At 39.4% G+C, this 21782-nt stretch overlaps 1 protein-coding gene across 2 annotated transcripts in view; it reads left to right on the forward strand.

Moving 5' to 3' along the window:
• Window positions 1-21782, forward strand: part of TSHZ1 (teashirt zinc finger homeobox 1) — a 55406-nt gene that overhangs the window by 10004 nt on the left and 23620 nt on the right. The window contains exon 2 of one of the 2 annotated variants that reach the window (XM_085539802.1): window positions 6526-6726. The exons of the other annotated variant lie outside the window; for it this stretch is intronic. Coding sequence (XP_085395928.1) covers window positions 6702-6726 — 25 coding nt within the window. The 5' untranslated portion in view covers window positions 6526-6701. The remainder of the gene's footprint in view (window positions 1-6525; window positions 6727-21782) is intronic. 2 annotated transcript variants of the gene reach the window in all.

Raw genomic sequence — 21782 nt, forward strand, 5'->3', positions numbered from 1 at the left:
TTGTCTGGAATTGTTATGGTACAGCAAATGTACTGTAAGTGTGGGAATACACTTGAAAGAATAAATCTGGGCAGTTGTCTACTTCAGTCATTTAAATAACTGGTGTTTAATTTTAAGGATTTTTTTTTTTATTTTTTTTTTTAATCATAGCAGCAGTTGGGCTTAGAAGTGACAACAGATTAATTTTGAAGAATTCTGAAAAACAGCTTGCTACTATATGACGATGCTTATTTCATATTTGAGCATTCAGACGTGCTTGTCAGCTGATCCTTATCCATGTAGACAACATATTTGAACTGGAGGTGGCAGATTTTTGTGATGGAAAATTCACCTCTATGAAATAATCACCACCAGTACTTTAGATTATGTGTGCCATTTTCTGTAAGGTGTAGAACGGATGAGATACGCATTCTGATTGCGCTTTCCCACTGTATGCATTTTTGTGATGTTGGACTATATGAATTTGATGTTATAAATTGAAATTAGTAAGTACCGGAAACAATGTGTGTAATCATCACTCTTTGGATTTATGCGAGGCGTACTTGTTTGGCTTTGGGTTCTGTCATCGGTTTAGGGCTCCATCAGGAGAACAACTGCTTGGAAATCCTTCTTTTTGTGGGAGTTCAGTGCTTTAGTTGAATTTCTTGGTTAGTGTGTGTGTTAACCAGCAGCTTACAATGAGCTTAATTTAACTGACCATAGATTCAGTATTTCAACATATGCAAGACTAAAAAAGGAAAAAAAAATAATAAAATCAGAGCATAACTTAAGATATCTTCCCTCTTCTGTATTTTCTGGAGCAGGCCTGTTACCCAAAGTGCATATTCAACCTTTCATTTCTTTTGATTTTTATTTCTTCTAGTGCTTCATTTCTTGGTTTGCTCATGTTTGTTCACCACACTGCTGCTGCTGCACTAAGCAGTTTATTTTAGTTGATGGACATTTATTTTTTTTTTTCCCCTTCCATGGGTATTGTATCTCTGTGAAATTCAAAGCTTGTATGAAAAAACAGCTTCCTTTCCATTCTGAAAAACCTAGAATTGACTTAATTATTTTAGATTTTCAGCGTTTCTATTTCTCGGTGAATTAGAGTGGAATACAGGATTTCTTTATTATTGTGATTGCAGTGCATGCTGCAGGAAAATAGCCAAGTAGAATCCCTCTAAGCTAATAGTCACAGTGCTGCTTATCATTGTCTCCGTTTTCTGCTGTATTGCAGGGCCAGTTTTAGCCACCTAAAGAATCAGGAACTGTGTGAATGTCTAGATTTGTAGTAGAAAAGTCTTGGTTTTCTACATTAGCCTCAGTTTTAATTCTACTTTTAAAGCAATTTTTCTTGATATTAAAAATACTGGGTTTGTCTTCAGCTCTTATTTTTTCAGCCATGTATCCTAAAATGTACAATATGAAGGGGGAATGTAGTGAAGGAAAAGAACGGGTGCTTTTCAGGATGGGCCTGACCCACATCACCAAAGAAGTCTACGAAAGAGACATGACTTTCGTGGATTAGGACTTGGGCCATGATGTCTCAGAAGATGCAGTCATGTAGCAGGATTCTTTCCTTGTTGTTATTTTAAAACCAAAACTGAAGTGATGTATTAGTTGCGAGTAACCTCTGCGTGCTGAAATCAAAAGCTAATAATCCAAGACAAAATTGGGAATGTGAATTTCTAGTGTCCAATTTTCAAGTGCTGTTTTTGTTTTGTTTGTTTTAAAAAAGAATGTTTTTAAATGAGTTACAGCAAAACCTTTTCAAAATAGTACAACAGACTGAATAGAAGAAGGAGCTCTTTGTGAAATGGTTAATGGGCTTTATTGGCAAATCATCGCTATTGCAAGTGTCATAGTTACAGCTCAGCTTTAAAGTATATGAATTTACAACCTAACTATTGTGACTAATATTTATTTCAAAGTACAGAATGTGTCACAGCAGTAGGGCATCCTATTATTAATGCAGTAAACTCTTGCTGTAATACTTTTTGGTATGAGGTTGCCGTGCTCGAGTTCCCAGCTATATAAAAGTAACAGTGAAACATGCCTTTTTTCAGCTGTATCTTGCTGTAACATGTAAGTGACTCGCTCCCAGGAAGAGCCATATGGGCAAGTTGTTCCATATTAAACTACTACAGTATAACTTTGAGCTGGCCTCGTATGCTATAAAGTCACTGGTTAAAACACCCATTTTAAAGACTGTTTTCAATTCTGTTCTACTTTTTAAATCAAGTCAAGGCATGGCTTTTCCAAGTAATGTATTCGGGTTGGAATTTCTTAATATGAAAAAGTTCATGAATCCTTACCTGCTCTTTCATCACTGCAGTGCTGATGCTTTGCAAGGAGCGCATCTGGGTCTTGGTCTACTTTAAATACTCTTTGCACTGCATGGTACTGTGTGCTACATTACGTGATTCTGCCATACAGTTTTCCCCGTTACACCAGGTTACGCTTCAGATCTTAATTTAACTTTAGGAATTTGCAACGATCTCATTGACTTCAAATGTGAGGAGTAAAAGCTGCAGAAGAGTCACGTTAATGCAGGCAGATTTGAGCAGAAGATGATACATGGCCAACATGTTTTCTTTGCATTTCCTTTCTTTTCTACTCTCATAGAGGCACCTGCTGCTGCAGAGGGACACTGCAGTAGCTTCCAAATCAGGAACATTCATTCTCTGTGCTTACAAAAGATTTCTTTCCTTCCCTGTAAGTCACTCCTTAAAAGCCATTCTGAAATATCAGTGTGTAAGAAATAAACACAGGAATCGTATTTCTGGGTAACGTGTATATATATAAAAATATATTTGTCTTAACATCTGGTAGGTGAGAGGAAGAAAGCCTGTCCATTTTCAAAGCCAAATAAAAAGCAACCTTTCCTGTTAAGTTTTGTATCTTAAACGGCTGTTATTCAGGGAAAGGGAATTCCCTGGCCTCAGTTTATCTCCGCAAGAATATCTGTAGCTCACGTGTAAGCTTGTGTTTTGTTCTTTTTGCTTTGGTAGTGCTTTCCAGTTGGAAAGAAGAGAGAGCTCCCAATCCTCTGCCTTTTCCAAACCTCTAGTTTGTAGTTGTACTTATCATCAATATTGCAGGCCCTGACACTCTGCAGCACTGTCACTGTATATACTGTGAAGGCAGTAAAAATGAGCACTAATCAATCTTTCAGGGAGAAGCAATGAGCATTAGAAGGCCACTATCCTGTGACTAAACACACCCCTTTTATGGAGTGTTGGTGCTAATAAAGGACAGCTTATTACTGAGGCAGAGACCAAAGCTTGGGTGAGGTCAACCATGACTGGCAGTCATCAGTCATTCTTAATGATACTTTTTCCCGTGCTTTCTAAGGGATTCTGAGCAGAGTGCAAATCATTTGGGGTCATCCATAGTTCATGTACCCACAGATGGCAAAGGTTTTGAAAGACTTTAGTTTAAACTTGTATTTTTTTTTTCCTAATGTTATTCAAGTAGGCAAGAAAAACCCCTCAAACAAAACAGATTTTTGCTTATTTGGAATGTTGTATTTTCTTTCACTCTAATAGATGTTTTACACACCAGAGTGCTTGTGCATTATAAAGAACTACATAAATTTATTTTTATGACGTCTGTCTTCTTTAATTATTACCTTTGATGTCTATTGGTGACTAAAGAGAGCTTAACAGGATTTCTCTCCCTTCTTAAATTTCGCAAAGTGAAACTCAGCCAGTCCCTGACAGATGTCTGTTCCTCACCTTCAGGATTATTTTATAAATCCCTTTCTGATGAGCGGAAGTGTCAAATCAAGGACAGGTCATAAAGTAAAAGTATAAACCTTTTAAAGGGAGACCTTGGTAATATATAAACATTTTGCACACTATCTGAAATTTTATGGACTTAGAAAAAAAAGATATTTTAGCAATAGGAAGGCAAAAGTTTAAAACACCAGACGGTGTGCATGTGTTTTTTGAATACACATTTTTTCCCCTCGCTCCTTATCTTTCTCTCTATAGTCATATTTTACGTGCATTGAGAAAATAACTGCGCTGTGTGTAGGGGCTGTCACTAAAGTTTCCGTTTCAAAGGATCTCCCTATTTCGATTACTTTGAAATTTGTGCTTTTTTGTTTGTTTGTTTGTTTTTAAACTCCTCAGTTAGGCGCTCTCTCTGCCACCTTGAAGTTGGTGAGTGGGTATATAGCTGCTGTGATCTAGACAACTGCTGTCATTTTCAGCTGGTTGAGATGATCTGAGATCTTACTTGAGCGAAGCTGTTAGTTTCCTTCTGAAAACTGAGCTAACCTGGATCGCTTTTCGGATTTACTGTTAACTCCACATCACTGCATAAAGAAGTATTTTATGTTACAGTAATGCATTACTTCGTAAGATCCTGATGGCAGGTTGGAGGGCCAGTGAACGTATGTCGTTTTGTGTACCTACGTGTGAATGTATATGTACTTCAAACATTGGCTATCGTTGGCGGTGCAATTTTCACAGTTACAGTTGATTTCCTTTTTGTGCTCATCTTTATATTGTTAAAAAAGCCAAGCATGTGCAGCATTTGTAAACTGAGGAATGCAATTTCACTTGGTTAACATTAAAAGCTCATTTGTTCCTGCGTGTGTGTGTGTACAGCACCAAGTGCAGTGGGACCCCATCCCACATAAAAGCATTTTAAAGTTTCCATGCTATACAGTGTAAAGTAGTTACACAATGAGGGGAGGGGGGAAAAGGCAAATTGTTCCTTTTCCAGGTCAGAGTCCTTTTCCACATGGTTTTTGTGGCTGCAGGAATTGCCTGATGAAGCCCTTCTTGGTGGCTGTTGTGTTTACATTGCTCATTTGGATCTGCTATTTTTTATGTGTGTGTCCTGGCTGAAAGCTGGTAACTGGTGCAATACTGTGATTACACATTGTATCCCTGGCTTCTGGGGAGTTGAGTAAGCTATCCATGAGCGGGTATGAGTGGAACGGCACTACAAATGATAGAAGGTATGTGTGTGTTATGGAGAAACATTTATGCAATGTTTCACCTGACCACAGTGCTTGTTAAAGCCTGATTCAGGAAAGCAGTTGAGTGAATTTGCTCACCCTGTTCGCGGTTCTAGAGCATTCACTAGCTGTATTAATAGTGAAAGCACAACTGGTGATAGAAGGTGACCCTGATCCAGCAGCCAGCTTCTTGTAGTTGCAGTGGTGCACCCATGTGCAGCCCACTAATGGAGCAGCACCTGAGGGTACAGTTCATCCAGGAAATACTTCTGCTCAAGGCTCTATGTATCAGGTGAAACCTTGCATTTTCAGTCATGCAGAGTTTTGGATGGAGTAGTGGAGGTGAGAGAGCATCTGTGCTGGGAGGAGGATGGTGAAGTGCGTGTCTGGTGTGAATTTAACACTGGGTAGAGAGGGCCTACAGAAAGCTAGGCTAGTGTTTTAGATCAGTCCAACTCCTAGGAGTGATATTTTGGTGCTACGGAGGTCTCATGCTAGTTCTGTGGTCAGAGGCTGAAAGTCACCTTTGGGTTCAGATGCCATCATACTGCTCTGCATAAAGGGGATAAACAAAAAGCAGAGCTGGGCTGTGATTGCATCTCATCAAGGTGATGTGCAAGTTCAGCCTTTCAGATAAGCATAATGCTGTTATTCAGATTCTACATCCACATCCCTTCCTTCTCCCCACCCCCTAACCATGCTTTTGGATGTTCAGATTTTTTTTTTATTATTTTTTTTTTCTTTATATCTGAAATCCTTGATTTTGTCTTTCCAGTCTGGTTGAATAGGAATCGTTTAGTTTATGCAGCTTTGTGCTTTTTCTCTACAGCTTGTATCTGCATGAATGTGTTGCAGCCTGATGCGAGTTCATTCGATTAAATAAAATGCTTAAATTGTAATCCGTGCAAAACGATCATATTTGAAACACTTGATGTCTCGGTGAGAATCCATTTAATAGTGATCAGATTTAAATGATTTAACACAGTAGTGATGGTGGGAGGTGGGGGAGGGAAATACAGTTTTGAGAAATTCCTGTATATAAGAAAAAGATTAAACCAAATTCAGATATGTCTCTCTCCCCCCCTTCTCTTTCTGTCTCCCTCTCTCTTTTTAAGCAGTCAAAAGATATACTGTATCCCCAGTGAAAGGGCGCTTTCAATCCAGTTATCCACTTTACCCAGTCTCAGTTTCCAGAACCTTCCACACCCCCCCTGGTTAAACCACTAAGCCTTTGATTCCTTCCTGATTACACTATGCAAGACATCTATCAAACACTGTCTTATCTGTTTGTAAGGCAGCTCAGGCCTCAGATTTAAGTCATGGGTTTTGGCTACAAGTTGGAGTGTGATTAATAATTGACTAATGTAGCTTTTATTTATCACAGGCTAGCACATTTCACCATTACCGAGTTAATTTATGTTAAGTGTAAGCTGTCGTTCAATCTGTTTTTCAACTTTTTTTTTTTTTTTTTTTTTTTAAATCCTAAGTCTATCTTTCACTTTTTTTGAGAAACAAAATCCTTACACAGGGCACAGTCTTGCTCGGTGCCAAAAAGTTGATTTCCTTTTCAGCGGAGCCATACATCACCGGCCCTCCCAGCTGCAGTGTCAGCCCCTGACAGAATGACATGTGTCATTTATCAAAGGGGCCAGGCCGGGCCTTGGGAAACGTACACGACAAAGCCTGAGAGAGTTCATTTCGCAGTCCCCTCCTACCCTCTGCGAGCCTCTTGCCAGGAAAGCCTGTGATGTTTCTGTCTTCACAGCATTACAGTAAGTCCTTCAACCTTCACAGAATTAACCCTCGCTGCTGCTGCACTGCGGGACCTCCCTGGGGAGCTGCAGTGCCCAGATGCGGTGCTGCCAGCCGGTGCTGGGAACAGCCTACTGGGCTGCAGCCTGCCTGCTCCTCCAGCACCGCCAGGAAGCACTTCTGGGCCTGCTGGTGGCTTTCCTTGTTTTTAAATCCTCGTGTGCCTTAAGAATTAAGAGTCCTGCGCTTTTCCACAGCAGGACAAGGTCAAAGACATAAAAAATAAGGCAATAAAGAATTTCGGTCGTGGAGAAGAGGTAGCCACTATCCTGTGTGCAGGTAGAGATTTGTGCTTCACGTAAGGCAGCGAGAGAGGGAGTCTTCTTCCACCTTCCTCTTGTATTCTGCTTTGGGTAGTTCGAAAGCCATGCAGTGACACAAACACAGCAGTGGTCTCCCGAGTGTGCCCCTGTGTTACAGCCCAGCCCCACAGCCTGCTGCAGGAAGTGATCCCATGGACTCTCCAGGTGCTGCCATCACCAGCACTGCAGCTGCAACAGGGGAACAGTCTCCACCTGAAGGTGTCACTGGCACCGAGCCGGTCATGTCTTTGTCGGTGCCTCGTTCCCGAAGCCCAGGAGATGACAGAAAAGTTAAAGCAGAAAATAATCTGTCAAACAAAGAGGGAAGCATTTTCAAAGTAGAGCAACACTTTGCTGAAACAAAAGTTTTGTTTGCGTGTGCGGGTATGTTTTCAGTGTCCGAATTTTACATTTTGATCATGTAGAAAGAATGTGAGAAAGTTATTGTCTCCTCCCCTTCCCCCATCAAATCACTCTTTGTACTTTGCATAGTTCCTACCACACTGAAGTTATTTACAGCATCAGATATCATTTAAAGAGATAGCTAAGGAGACTGTAGCCTCAGCTAGGAACTTTCCAGAAAGGAGTCCTATAAATTAGCCATTGCTCAGGAGTGGCTGTTTTCTAGTCAGGGCTGGTCCTTTCATTTGTCTACATAAGGCTAATTTATTTTTGCAGCCAGATGTGGGCTGACAGCCATCACTCAGAGCTTCCTTCCCCCACTGTTAGGAGGTCGGGAAAACAGTCACGTTTCCCATTTTACAGAATCCCCATCAACATTATTGAAGATGGATGTATCTTTAAAGCAAAGATTGATTGTGGATATCGGAGTTATGGTGTCATTTATCATAGTGAATATTATTTAGACTTGGATTGTACAAGGCTGTAACTTGAGACACAGCCAGGGGAGGGACAATCTGGAAACGAGGATCCATGAACTTTAATGGATGGATGCTTTTTCAAAGCTCCACTCACTATAGCATGATTTACTTTTCTTACGGAAAGGAAACAAGCATTTCAGTTTTAAAGGGCCAGCATACCGCCTTGTCCTCTTTAGTGGGTCCTTCACAGAGGCATGTGGGACTTAAAGCTGAGACAATAAATAGAGGATGTGTCTGAATGTTATACGTATGTAAGTGCTTTTATATGAAACATATCTAGGTGCACTTGAGACTCTTGTGTGAATTACACATTTCACTAGTTAGCTTCTCAGCTGGAGGGATACCGTGGCTGAATAATGCAAAGTATTGATTATAGAATGCTGTGATCTGAAATTTCAGAACCTCCAAATAAATTGCATTACAACTAGCATTGTTATGTATCCATGTATGTCTCTGCTTGGAGAGGCAAAGCATCTAAACTTCATAGGTACTTACTGCTTGAGAAACAGAGGTGAAGAGTCCAGTAAATTGTCAGCGCTCCTGGTGGAGCATCACCATGGTTGGTTAATGAGAAAACCAGAAGACCTAAACAGCCCGATGCATGCTGTGCTTATGTTCCACTTCAGTATAAAACATAGAAACATAGTTCCCCATCTTGCAAGTGGAAGCATACCTTGTATTTTCAAAGCACGCATTCTAGAATACTGCTTACAGCCTGCTGAAAATCTGAAGGCGTGGTTCAGCTAAGGTTTACTTACGATCTTGTGCCACCAACTCACCTGCATGCTTCACTGAATTTGTTAGAAAGTGATTCACACTTCGGAACATGGCTTCTAATTTTAAGAAGTGGATGAACTTGAAGGTGCTTGGCTGATTTCAGTGAAGGGGAAAGTTCTTGCAGCTGGTAACAGAGGTCTAGTCAGTGCTTTCTGAACAGGACCCGACTCAAAACTTTCTTCTCTCAGCATCGTTTTCTAAATTGCTTTGTCCAGGTAACCCCCTGCTCCCCAGTGAAGTTGCTTTTTGTTTGACTCCTGATTTGCACCGGTGACTTCAATTTCTGAATGATTTACTTTTTGGAGCTCTTTTCCATGCCTCCAAACATAGCTTGGATCGCTCTTGACCTGCATCCCTATTCAGGGGGTCATGTATCACAGTTCGGGAATTACCATCCTGTCCAAAAATGTGATATTGGGCGGCAGTTTATTCATGCGGGCTGTCATGTATCAGCTAAGAGGAAGGTAGTTCTGCCACATTTGTTGTTCCTGATGAACTCCTCACATAATAACATGTAAGCCAGCACTTCCACAAGGAAATACTAAATCTTACACTGACTTATCTCCTTCTTTCTTCCTTAAACAAAACCAGAAATCACTTGATCTGCCATAAACCAAATTCAGTAAGAGAGTTTTCATATGAATAGTCGAGCTCAAGAGTTGTTTTTCTTAAAAAAAAAAATCCAAACAATGGAAACAATTGTGAACATCTGTTTTTCAATGCGTATGTATTCTGTACATAACAAACAGAGAAATCCTATTATCTAGAACAATAAGAGGGAATTTCCCTTTCTGTCTGAACACTCTGGGAAGAATATGGTCTTCCATTAAGAATCATGGTTTGACGATTTTCTTTCTTTTCTTTTTCCTTTCTTTTTTTTTTTTTTTTTTTTCCTAACTAATGAGATGAAAATAAGGATTTATTTATTTATTTATTTATTTGTGGTCCAGATTTTAATTTCAGGGAACTAATATAAATCCCGAGAAATCTATTTTTACACCTGCGCGGATGAGATCAGAATGGTTCTGTGAAGTCCTGCTATATTTACTTATACGCAAAAGTATTTTTCTCTTGCTTGAGAAACATACAAAATGTCTTCAAAGAGGAAGCAGTTTATCAAATTCATATTAATCACAGCATCAATAATGTTGACCGGGGTCAAGTCATTACACTAAATATATTGTAACCATTATTAATGCATGTAGCCCAGTGCCATAGCTATGATATAAGACTGCTGTTTCCTGATTAAAAGCTGTTTGGTGATGCAGAGATTCAATACGGATTCTCCCTGCCTTGTGGTGACTGACAGTAGCTTCTGGTATTCTGCTTTCTTCTGACAGTGGAGTATATTAATATGAACACACCTTACAGAGGGGCCTACAAGAAGTGCAGAATGCAGAAAACAAAAGTGTCTAATTTCAGCAGCCACAACTGTGCATCCATAAGGCAGCCAAATTTATCATGGCACATTATGGAGTGCAGCAAATGTCATGAAAACCATTGTTTTTTAATTTTTTTTCCCTGAGAGTCTGAATGAGGTGATTTATGGTAGTTATCCATCTTAAGGGTCATCCATCAACTTTTAGTTGCTAGGCAATCAAACCAACAGCTGTTTGCTTTGAGTCAGGCTGAAAAGTTGTCAGTCATCACATGCAGGTATGACCTTAGTGGTTAAAAACATTGTAATGCATGCGAAATTAAAGAAACACTGTCCTCTTTTCATAAGCAACACAGGTAACGTTAACCCAAAGCTTTTATTTAAGGCAATGGCTTGGAGCACTGGAGATGCTGGTCATTGCATCACAGAAATATTTATATGATCACACAGAAGTTCTTTGTACAGAAACTGTTGGGGTAATAAATAGTGCGAAACATAGTGTAGTCAATGCTAGAATGCTCCTACTTTTTTACGGGCTTCCCCTCGAGCCAGGCTAGAGGACACGGTGGGGAAACCTCTTGAATTTTGTGTACCCTGTTCCACCATGTTTGTTACTATAAATGAAGCAACATCACTTGTGATTTGGAGGCACTATATTTGACAGTGTAAGAACAACCTGGATGTAATATGAGGACACAAATCTGTTTCCATTCCTTGCTTCTGTTCTTGTGTTGAAATCACTTGCAAGACGGTATCCTCCCTATTGTCACTTGGCTTCACTGACTGCCATTCCTCCTTAAACAGCTCTGCAACTACTGATGAGCTGGATTCTGCAAGGGATTCTAGAAGATAGTGAAGAAGGTGTATGTAAATGGTTGAAGAGACAACAGTGCATGATTTGTCAATAAACATACAGTTGATAACTTGCCCGATACTTGAAAACTGCATGCACTTCCAGTGCTGTAATCTTGAGTCACTGAGCCACTCTACTCTTGAGATTCAAAGAGATGTAGCAAGTGGTGAGAAATAACTTCGTGTGAAAGTGCAGAAGTGAAGTGAGCCCTTTTTTTGTCCAAAATCTGCCTTTTAGCCATTTCTTAGTAGAAATAGCCTAGAGACTACCCTTCTATTAAGGAGCTGATTCCACGAACTCGACCATGAGCTGCAGATGTTGAGGTGGAAGTGTTCTGCAAAGGGAAGGTTTGTTGCCACAAAGAGTTGTTTTTCTTAGTCCTTGGGCCTTTCTTCCAAAGAAAAAAAGAAAAATAAAGTTGTTTTTACCTCTCTGTATGTTAGCTCATATTCATTTGCAGATGTGAGGCCAGGTCTAGTGGAGATGACACATGGTAATCTTAGTTTCTCCAGGCCATACATCTTGTTCTGCTAGCCTGTGAAACACTGTCTTGGCTTCTCAGGGACTCTGCTATGTGCTAACTAATCATGGTAGGAAAGGGCTGTCTTCTTATTTTGATAAATCTTTTAGAATATTTTAAATTTTATATAAATAATTACCCAATTATCTTTGTCCCCCTAATGTCTTTGACTTTCATTTGTGTTTGAATTTGGTTATGCTCCTATTTAGATTTCACTGGAGCTACTAGTGAACAATCCTGTGCCCTTGAAACTAGTGTCAGCTGTGCAGGCTCTTGCGTGGGTTCCCATTCACATAACATCTGAGCACTTTCCAAGTGTTAATGTAAAATATATGTGCAAAATACTCCTTGTAGTGAATGCACGGATGGGTGATAACCATTTTCATAACATCCTCGCCATCGTATTTTCACTTATCATGTAGCTCACACCAGGTGGCTTGTTAGCAGTTGCTAATGAGTTTGTTGTAGTGTGGGAGGTTCCCAGGTTGAGAGCTGTACTTGCCAGTTTTGCTCCCTTGCTTGGGTTGTTTCCAAGACTTGTGTGTTTGCCTAATGTTATTTTAAAACTCTGCTAACACTTAATTTTGTTCTGCATAGAAATGTAAATGTGGAAAACATGCGAGTCAAAGCTTATCAGGATGTATCTATTTCTGCTTGTTCCTTTAAAAAAAAAAAAAAAACCAACAAATACTCTCTCCTCTCATCACAGTAATATTTTCTGTTAGCCTCCTCACTAAAATAGATTAGTAACAGAATAAGTCCTAAATGGATCTCCTGACATCTTTGACTCCCTTCCATTTACCGCAGGCAAAACCTGCTTTTCTACTTTATTTTTTTTAAGATAGTAACCACTATAACTGTAGAGAGGGAAGGTTGATGTACGTTTTACAGGAAATTTAAGGAGAAAATGATCACTTTGGGACAGATAGTACTACTCTGTCAAGTATTATCCCATCTGCAGTAGAGTAATGAAACTCATAGTGTGAAAAGGTGGCAGAATCAGGCTATTTGATCAGGTTTAATCTATGAAGTGCCTAACCTAGTCCTTTAACCTTTAGTATAGCTCAGTATGTAATCCACCTGTCCACATCACCAGGGGGACAAAATGAAGAATTTAGCCTCCTTTTGAGCAGAATGAATTTCCATAGTGGATCAACTTAACATTACAGGGATGACACATGGTAATTTGATAGTTACCACATAATAACATGAACAATGCAGTACACACAGTACTGGATAACTTCATTGGATGCAATGGTAATTACGTGGTAACTCACTGTTAACACTTTGTCTTCTGATTATTGTGTGTGTCATTAGCGCAGGTGTCTCTGCAGTTAAAATACATCCATGGACTGTGTTTTTCTTCATTTCCTTTCTTTTTGTTTGTTCTGAATCCTTGACTGATATGTAGAGAGAGAGCAGTGGTTGTATTATATGTACTATGTAGAATTCTTCAGCAGCCTACAGACACATACCTCTGTTCTTGCAAATTTTGCTGGCCAATTATTATTAGTTTCCAAAAGTAGATAAGACTAGCCCTAGTAGGAAGGAACCTACGAAGTTCATTTATGCCAACTGCCAGACCACTTCAGGGCTCACCAGAAGTTAAAGCACATTAATGAGGGCACTGTCCAAATTCCTCTTGAACACTGACAGATGTGGGGCATCAACCACTAGTCATTCAGGTGCCTGACCACCTTCATGGCACAGAAATGTTTACTAATGCCCAATCTGATCCTCTCCAGACAGTTTTGTGCCATCCCTGTACTGCTGTGGGGTACCAGAAGCAGAGTGTGACACCTGCCTCTGCCTCCAGTCTTCAGAGAGCTGTGGAGAGCTGTAAGGTCTCCTCAAGGCTGGACTGCCCAATGTCCTCAGCTTCTTCTCACAGGACATGCCCTCCAGCTCTTCTACCATGCCTTGGGCTCATGTATATTTGGCACTCCAGCTGATGTCTAGCAGTTGTAGGAAAAAGGAATCTCAGGATAAAGCTAATATTCAAGTGATAAGAAAAGGATTGAGTAATGCACTAAGAATGGCTTTGTATTCAAGACAAATGTAGTATCAGATACACTGGGGTGGTTTTGCCTGGTTTATTTGGATTAAAGTTAGTAGATAACATGAACATCTAAACCCCAGATTTTCTCTTGTTAGCTAGATTTTTAAACAGCCTCTGGCTCTGTGTGTAAGATACATTTATATACTTGTAAAATTGCTGTTTTTTTGTTTGTTTGTTTGTTTGGGGGTTTTTGTTTGTTTGTTTGTTTGTTTTGCATTTTTATTCAATAAACATTTTCTTTAGAGGCTCTGTGAAGATCAGAGTCTGTTTAGTTCGATGCTCTTCAGAAACTTTGAGCACAGATTGCCCCCAAGGTTAACAGTGATGATGAAGAAGGCTAATATGATATACAAGGCAAGGAGAGACACTGTAAAGGTGAAGACACGAAGCAAACTTTATTAAAATTTACTACAATTATGGGCAGTAAACAGCATATCTTGCCTAGTGTCATCATGCTTGAAGAATACTTCTTCATTTAAACTTTCAACGTGCTTTACTAGGGATCTGGTGAGTAGATGGACTGGAAACTTTGTTGGATGATCATAAATTATCCCATTTTACATTTTTATAATCAATCTTTTTGCCTTCTTTCTCCTTATGTAACCAACAGCATCTACTTTTAGGAAGTTGCCAATTTCTAGTAGATCCTGACGGAGTACAGTTCCCTTCCTCAGATGAACTGCCTGCTTCCTTAGGTTAATTGCTCTGCCGAGTCATGGAAAGCCCTGCCACACATGCTCCACTTCCAACTTAACTTTTCCTTGTATCAGGTACATCCTAGGCTTTCCATTAGAAAACATTTCCATTCCATGTTTTCTTTACAAAAAGAGCACATAGGAATAAAATACAGGATTTAAGTAAGGCTGAACCAAGAGCATCCCTGCAATGCTTTGTACTTCAGAAATAATCTAATTTCTTCTCCTAGTTTCTAGAGAAGTTTTCTAGATTGGAAGATACTATTTACATCAGTTTTAGGAAAAAGTCATCAGAACTTATATGCTGTGTAATCCTTTTGCTCAGCACAATGCCACCCTGCAGATTTCCGTCTTTCTGTGCGTTTCATTGATTGTTTTTTGTATTTCATATGCATCTTGACAAAGCCCTCTAAGTTTATCGTGCTGTCGGTGCTGTGGACAGTTTGCTGAGATCAGAGGTGGAGCAAAAATAACTATCAAAATTCCTACCTATCAGCACTGCTTTGCTGCTGCACTTCTGCTGAAGATTACTCCTCCCACCTCACCTATCAGCAAACAGGACAAAACTCCACTCCTCAGCTACATCTGAGTAGAGCCTCAGCATCATCACTTGAATCCACTTCTATTGTCAAACTGCACCAGATGCAGCTGGATCTGTTCTTAGAAAACAGCTGAGCTTTTCTAAAACTAAATCCAGTTCCTTGGAAGTGCTTTGTGATCGAACACCAGTGTGCATTCTATATGTACAAGTATTCAGTGAAATGTTCTAACTTCAAATGTTTCCTTTAGAAACTTGTGGCTCTGTGGGTAGAGAGGTAGTATTTGCCTGGCATGCTGACAGTGAAGTTGTTCAGGTGCCTTTTGGTACACAACAAGAAGCATGAGCAGTTCATCCTATCTGCCCTCATCTTTTTCTGGCATTCTAAAGCACTGGGAATAAATTTATTCCTGACTTTCTCTGCTTCCTAAAGAAGATAATCTCGAAGATTAAGCTGTGGATAGGGCATATATAACATATTCTGATTAAACCCTTTTTCTTATTGTTTAAAAGCTCTTCCACTTTGTCTGTTTTGGTTGGCCTTTCCTAGATATAATTCCATTTTCTTCATTAGAGTTGGATATAACTGGATAAAGAAATCCTACAGTCCCAGAACTTTTCATTGCTATCTTTTTCTATTTCCAGATAATAAAAGTTGTAAAGAAATAAAGCACTATTCTTTAATCTTTTTTCTATTTTTTTTTTTTGTCTGCACTTCTGAGGGATATTATCTAGCACAACAAAAACTAGTGTGTGTGTGTGTGTGTGTGTGTGTGTGTGTTTATGTATAAACAAACCTGTGAGTAAAATTCTGCAGGGTAGTAGTAAAACATCTGCTTAGTTCAGTGTATCACAAAGCACAAGGCCAAAAGCTGAATGATTCTACCTCTTGAGAAAGGTGTGTATTCAACCGCATGCATCTTAGGGATGTTTTATTGCATTTTGGGTTTTTTTAAGCATGTGTGGTGTGGAATGGGGAAAAAATGCTTTCCTTCTTATTTTCTTCTAAAGAGGCTCTGCTACACAAGCCAGGTCGATTATCAGCGCTCCTGCTCAACTTTACCGAAACTGCCAGTTGAGACTAAGGAAAGCGTAACATTTACAAACTTGATTCCTCTTAGTTATGCATATGCAATTTGGGGTACCTCATTTGCAGCCAATGGATTCACAGCTGTATCAGTGTCAAGCTGGTTAAAGTATGAACAGAATCAGATTTACAGGATCTTTGAACTCCTCTGTGATTAATGAAATTCTTAATTCTGGAAATACGACAGCAGGATAATCTTGACAATATTTCCCCCTGCTTTTCAGGGAGGAGGGATTTGAAGCTTGCAATGGCAGTTAGGGGTTTGACCTGTTCCACTACAACGATTTGCTTGTTCAGGCTGGAATCTCCCAAGTAAATCCCTTTTCATTTCCCACATGCACCTGTGCCTCATGCTCGTGAGGTTAGAGGAGATCTGTCATGCTACATTTTACCATTCGGATTCTGACCAAGAACCTGAATATTCCATTATTTTAAGCCTGTATCTGAAGGAACGCTGCCAATGCCTGGTGACTTCAGCATGTCTCCTGAAGGGTGGAAATCAGAAGACCTGGTCTCTGTTCCTCTCTTCCTGAGTATTAGCTTTTGTGCTTGTAAAATGAAGTTAGTAGTAGCTGCCTTGTTGCATGAAGAATTTTAAGATTTGCTTACCAAAGAACATTAGTAAAGTGCCAATATGACAATATCATAAAGGTATAGAGTGGCTAATGAATACAGGAGGCAGGTCCAGCTTTATTGTGTACTTTTCCTGGTAAACTTAAGTGTGGAAGAATACAGCCTGAAAAGCAGTTCTCTAACATCTAATCTAGTATGGCTTTTAGACAGACCTGACAAGACCTCTTTTGGCACCAGTTCTTCTCCTTGGCAGTGTAGGTTCCTGAATTAGAGAGATGCATAATTACTGTGGTAGGTCCAGGCCCTTATTGGTAATGGTTGATAGTATTTTCTCTTGGAAACTGATAGCTGTGCTTTTTATTATGTACATTATGACCAGCAATACAACTGGGACTTTGAGGCACTTTGTGATTTGGAGTTCAGCGAGAGAGAGTGAGTACAGGCTGCAATTAATAAGTTGTAAAGAGACTGATTGTTGCAGCTCAAGTGGTGAACTGATGTAGTTACCCAAAAAAAGATTGAGAAGCAATGACCTAACTGTCACCCCATGGAGAATGAGCCTGGTCTTAAATTTGTAAAATATCCCTGTTTTACAACACTGACTAGAAGAAAGAATTCTGTTAAAAGTTAATGGAGGAGTTCCAATGGAACCCTATTAGATTCTTCCTCCATTAAATGACTGATACAGACTTTTAATGGATGTTTTAACTAGGCATTGTTATCAAAAGGACTATTGCACAAATTAAAACCAGTCCCATAATCAGTGAAGAGAAACTGGATTTACTCCTCTGCCTTTGGCGTGGGCGTGTCTGTGTGCTTGTGTGTGTGACTGAAAGGATCGAGAAAATGGTGGAGGAGAGGAAGATGGCAGAAAAATGTGTTAGAACCAAGAAACCAAAGCTCTGTGTTTTTTGGAAATACATTGAAATTGGCCAATGAAGATGTTGTGTAGGGAAAGCAGGTGAGAAAGCACACTTGAATTGTTATCGACTGAAAAGTTCGGAACAAGAAAAAGGGAGAACATCTGTTTAAGAGCTGTGATAGTTCTCCATTTAGTGATCCAGTTTTGTTAACATTTTTTATGTTATGGAGTACTGAGTGCTGCCAACTTTGATTAAACGGAGTGAACATCAAGGGATGGGCCTCCTTGTTAGAGAGCCTGGACAAGCCACTGGTGCTACTATGATCCTGCTGAAGTTAGGCCAAAGGCAGGTGGTGATACCTTTTTGTTCTGAACATAAGGTTGTGTTTGCACAGATGCAGGAAAGAAGGCTTGTGGTAAAGTCAAAATAAAAGATAGGTATTTTGAAGCTGTCTTGTTTCTAATGCTGTGGTGGCAGAGGATTGAACATTTTGTTTCAACCTAAGGTGTCTTGCTCTTCTGATATTTAGAAGTTTTCTATTAAAAAGCATTAGGGAAAGAGTTTGCTGCCTGTGAAATTCTGTTTTCGGACATGCTTTTGCTTTCCATGCAGAGCATGTGCCTTTCTGTGGCGCCCCTGCAGTGACCCCCTCTCTAACCTGGATAGATTACCCACAGGGGGTCATTTGGTCTCCATCCTTGTGCAGCCACAGCCATCTCATTTACAGGAATCCTGCCACACAGTCTGTAAGTCCCCTTTGTGGTACACTGACAGTTACATACACTGTTAGCAGATGTCATCTTAGTTGCTTCCCAGCTTCTTCCAGTGGCTGAGAGCTGTTTTAAAAACCAAACAGAAAACAGCAAGGTAAATTAGTGCTGTCATTCTGCTTTCCATGTGCAAACATACTCTGTGCATATGTGGGGCAGTATTTATATAGATGTCTTTATTTGGGGAACACAGAGAAATAAGGTACTCACTCAGAAGCAGCTGAACTTGCATTGCAGTACATTGCTTCAGAACAGTCGTGACGATACTTGTTTTCTGTGAATGAGCTTTCTTTTCCCTGCTGTTAGAAGGCCCTGCTCCCAGCTGTTATAAAGCTTCCGTTTTACTTGCCTGACTTCTTTTCATCAAGGCGTTCAGTGCATCTTAAAGTGTTCTTTCTATCTGGCTTAAATCTGGTACATCATCACAACACGTTTTTTGATCCCACTCTCTGATATGCTTCAATGTATTGCTGGTTTCTAGCAAATCTGTTGGTGCGTGCTGCTGACAAAAGGAAGGTTCAAACCTAGTGATGGCCCCCTTGAAGACCTTGGCACCTGGCCTGCTTGCATGTCACAGGCGGCTGGCAAAGGCTGTCAGTTACACGCAAATGGCTTGACATGCCATTTTGTGTGTGTGTGATGTGGATTATTGACCACTAGAATAAGAACATCTGAGCCTTTTCCTCTCAGCTGTAGTAAAAACTTCAGATCTGATATAAACTGCAGGGATTTTATTTTATTTTATTTTATTTTATTTTATTTTATTTTATTTTATTTTATTTTATTTTATTTTATTTTATTTTATTTTATTTTATTTTGTGCTGGTTTGTGTGTGTGTCTGTGTATGTGTGGGGATTTTACTTTGTTTTTTTGAGATTTTTTGTTTGTTTGTTTGTTTGTTTTTTGAGAAGAGGAAGGCTAGGCCTTTCTTCTCTAAGGCACTGAACTGGTTTAATTGAAAGAACAATTTGATTTGCTGCTGTAGCTGCTGCTACAGTAAAATAGCTTGGAATGCTAGCAAATTTTTACTTCTCTCACCCAAACCAAGGATTTAATACTGGCAGGTGAACTTCTGAAGGCTGCTATCAAGTATACAGAGACAATAACTGTCTTGGAGGTGGAACTTTGTCAATATGTTTTGCCTTGGGCCAAAAAACATTCACAATAATGGAGTGCTAAAGCCCTGCTCAGAAATGTTGCAGCTAGTGAAAGGGGAATTTATTCCAAGTTTTAGAGTGTGCTATTTTGGTAGGATGTGTGGTTTCTTAATCATCCTTATGTTGAGGCATCAACCATCAAGACATTTGGGGGACACCTGGAGGCATGTTACTTGCTCAGTAAGAGTTGCCCTTTTACTTAAGATCATGCGAAGCTGGCTACTTTGCTGCCCTAAGTATTACAGTATCATGTGTTTGAGCCAAAATATCTTTTCCGGTGCTCCTTAACCTGGCCAAAGGATTTATTTTTTATTATTTTTCAATGTCTGTAGCGGGGTGGAGGGGAGAAAATTAAAAACTACAGTACTGACAACATGAATAGATGTTTACAAAGCTACTTTGCCTGTTTCTGAAATGGTTATGAGAAGATAATCATAAAATGATTTGAAGAAAAGGTAATAGAAGCCGCTTGGGATTGCTTATATAATCTGTATTTTATAATGCCATAAATAGCAAGCAAACTAGGCTCTTATAAATGTGTTTTATGAATGCATATTGATTTATAATTATAATTACTAAGCCCAGGAATACAGATAAATGCTTGTTGTTTGGAAACAGGTGAACAATAAAATAATAAATAAAAAATAATTTTAAAAAGCCTATTAGCTTCAGTGGCCAAAATCAGGCAAGAGAAAGACTTTTCTCCAAAACTTGCCAGCCCCGAGGCTGGCTTTCCATTGGTTCAAGCAGCGATAGATTGGTTCAAAAAGCTGCCTCCTTGGATCTCTTGGAAAAAAAGGATTAAATAGGTGAATGAATCTCAGTTCCCCCTTTTTTGGGCACTGGTGCTATATTTTCACTGTGCTTGTAGGAGAAGGCCCTGGTTTGGTAAGACACACAGGAAAAGCTCTCCTTTATTGATATAAGCTTGGCAGTAAACTGAACTGTAACACTCCCAGCCTGTAGCAGGTTCTTTGATGCTGGTGTACAAATGCAGAAGTAAACAAAAAGGGATTGTGTGAGTTTCAGCTGTTTTCAGTAATCAGCGGAGAAATACCAGTAGATTGTATTTTCTAAATTGCAGAGAAAAAAAAAAGATATCTAAATATGCACACACAATAAAACGTCTTTCTTTTTCCTTGATCTCTCAAGGCCAAATTAAATTAAAACAGTTTGAGAGTCTTCTCCTAAAGGCAAGAAAAGTCTGATGCTAACATGGTATGCATGATACCAAAATCCTTCTGAAAACAAACTTACTCTTAGAGAACATCATTAAAATAGGATTCTTGGTGTATTGTATATCCTGTTTTAACCTCGTTGTAGTGATCTCTGATTTCTTTGATTATGCTGTCCATATTTTTATATACCATCCAATGCAGTCTGTAAAGCTCAGGACTTCTTTCTGCTATTGCGAACACTTCTGTTTGTACTTCTTTGACATATGTGTATGACTCCTCTTGACAAGTATGTATGCATGCCAGAGAGAGTTACTGCATTTCTCAAAGGTTAAGCATATCCCTTTCTTCATATATATGCCCATTCCCAGAGCATTTGAAAATTGTGCGTGATTCTTGGCTTGAAATCTGAACCATGGAACTCTGATTTATATTTGTAGATTAATTGCAGAAAAGCAAGATCTTGGCCATGAGTGGCAGCCAGCTTTCTGATATGCAGAAAAGCTCACTCTAGATCTCCCTGACATTTATTTAGGGCTAAAATATCCATTATGCAGTAAGGAGCTTGGATGAAAAATGTTAATCCAGCCTGCTTCTGGAGTTTGGTTTAAGGCCGTATGAAGCATCTAGACATCTTCTGGTTGTAAACGTAGTCCCATCGATGGAGTCAAGAAGTGCTTTGTCTTAGATATCCGAAATTTTCCACTTCAAATATCCCTGAGGATCTGCCACGAATTTCACTGCCTGAGCAGACCCTTAATAATATATACATTACTGTATGCTATTTCTTAAGTCATAGGCTATGCACTAATGCAGTGTTGTATTTTTCTTCAGGTACTTTGGTCAGAAAATTGCAATTTTATTTTCTCGTACAGCTGCAAATCAATGCCATGCATATGATACAGTATTTTTTCTGTAAGCTGGTTTGAGATTAAAATAGTATCTGCAGCTAACTCGATTGTTTACAGTTTCCCAGCTAAGTATTAATATTTTTATCATTATTGCTAAAAATGATTATCCTTTGCAGATGCATGACCTTTGTATTTTAGTATTATAAAATACTTGCGGTGTTCCCTCTTTAAACAAATCCATGTTTGGATCAGAAAACATAAACCTTCACCGATTTACATTTTGCCATCCATACACTGGATAATTTTTATGAAAAGACCAAACAGCAAAAGGCAAAGCCTGGAGGTCTCCCCTCACATTTTAGCGAAGATTTAACAGCGGGATGACATGGTGAATAAGGGCCTGTTTCTGTGATTTGCTCAGTACCTACTATGATTTACCCTTGGTGCCAATAAGGGCATGCCGTATTTTGCAGAGGATATGCATCCCATGGTAGGAGCAGGTCCTAAGAGTTTTAGAAAGCACACCAAAGCAGCAGC

This window comes from Coturnix japonica, chromosome 2 (genome assembly GCF_054131305.1).
Source record: "Coturnix japonica strain WE chromosome 2, WE-NBRP24, whole genome shotgun sequence".
In the NCBI taxonomy this organism is placed as follows: domain Eukaryota; kingdom Metazoa; phylum Chordata; class Aves; order Galliformes; family Phasianidae; genus Coturnix; species Coturnix japonica.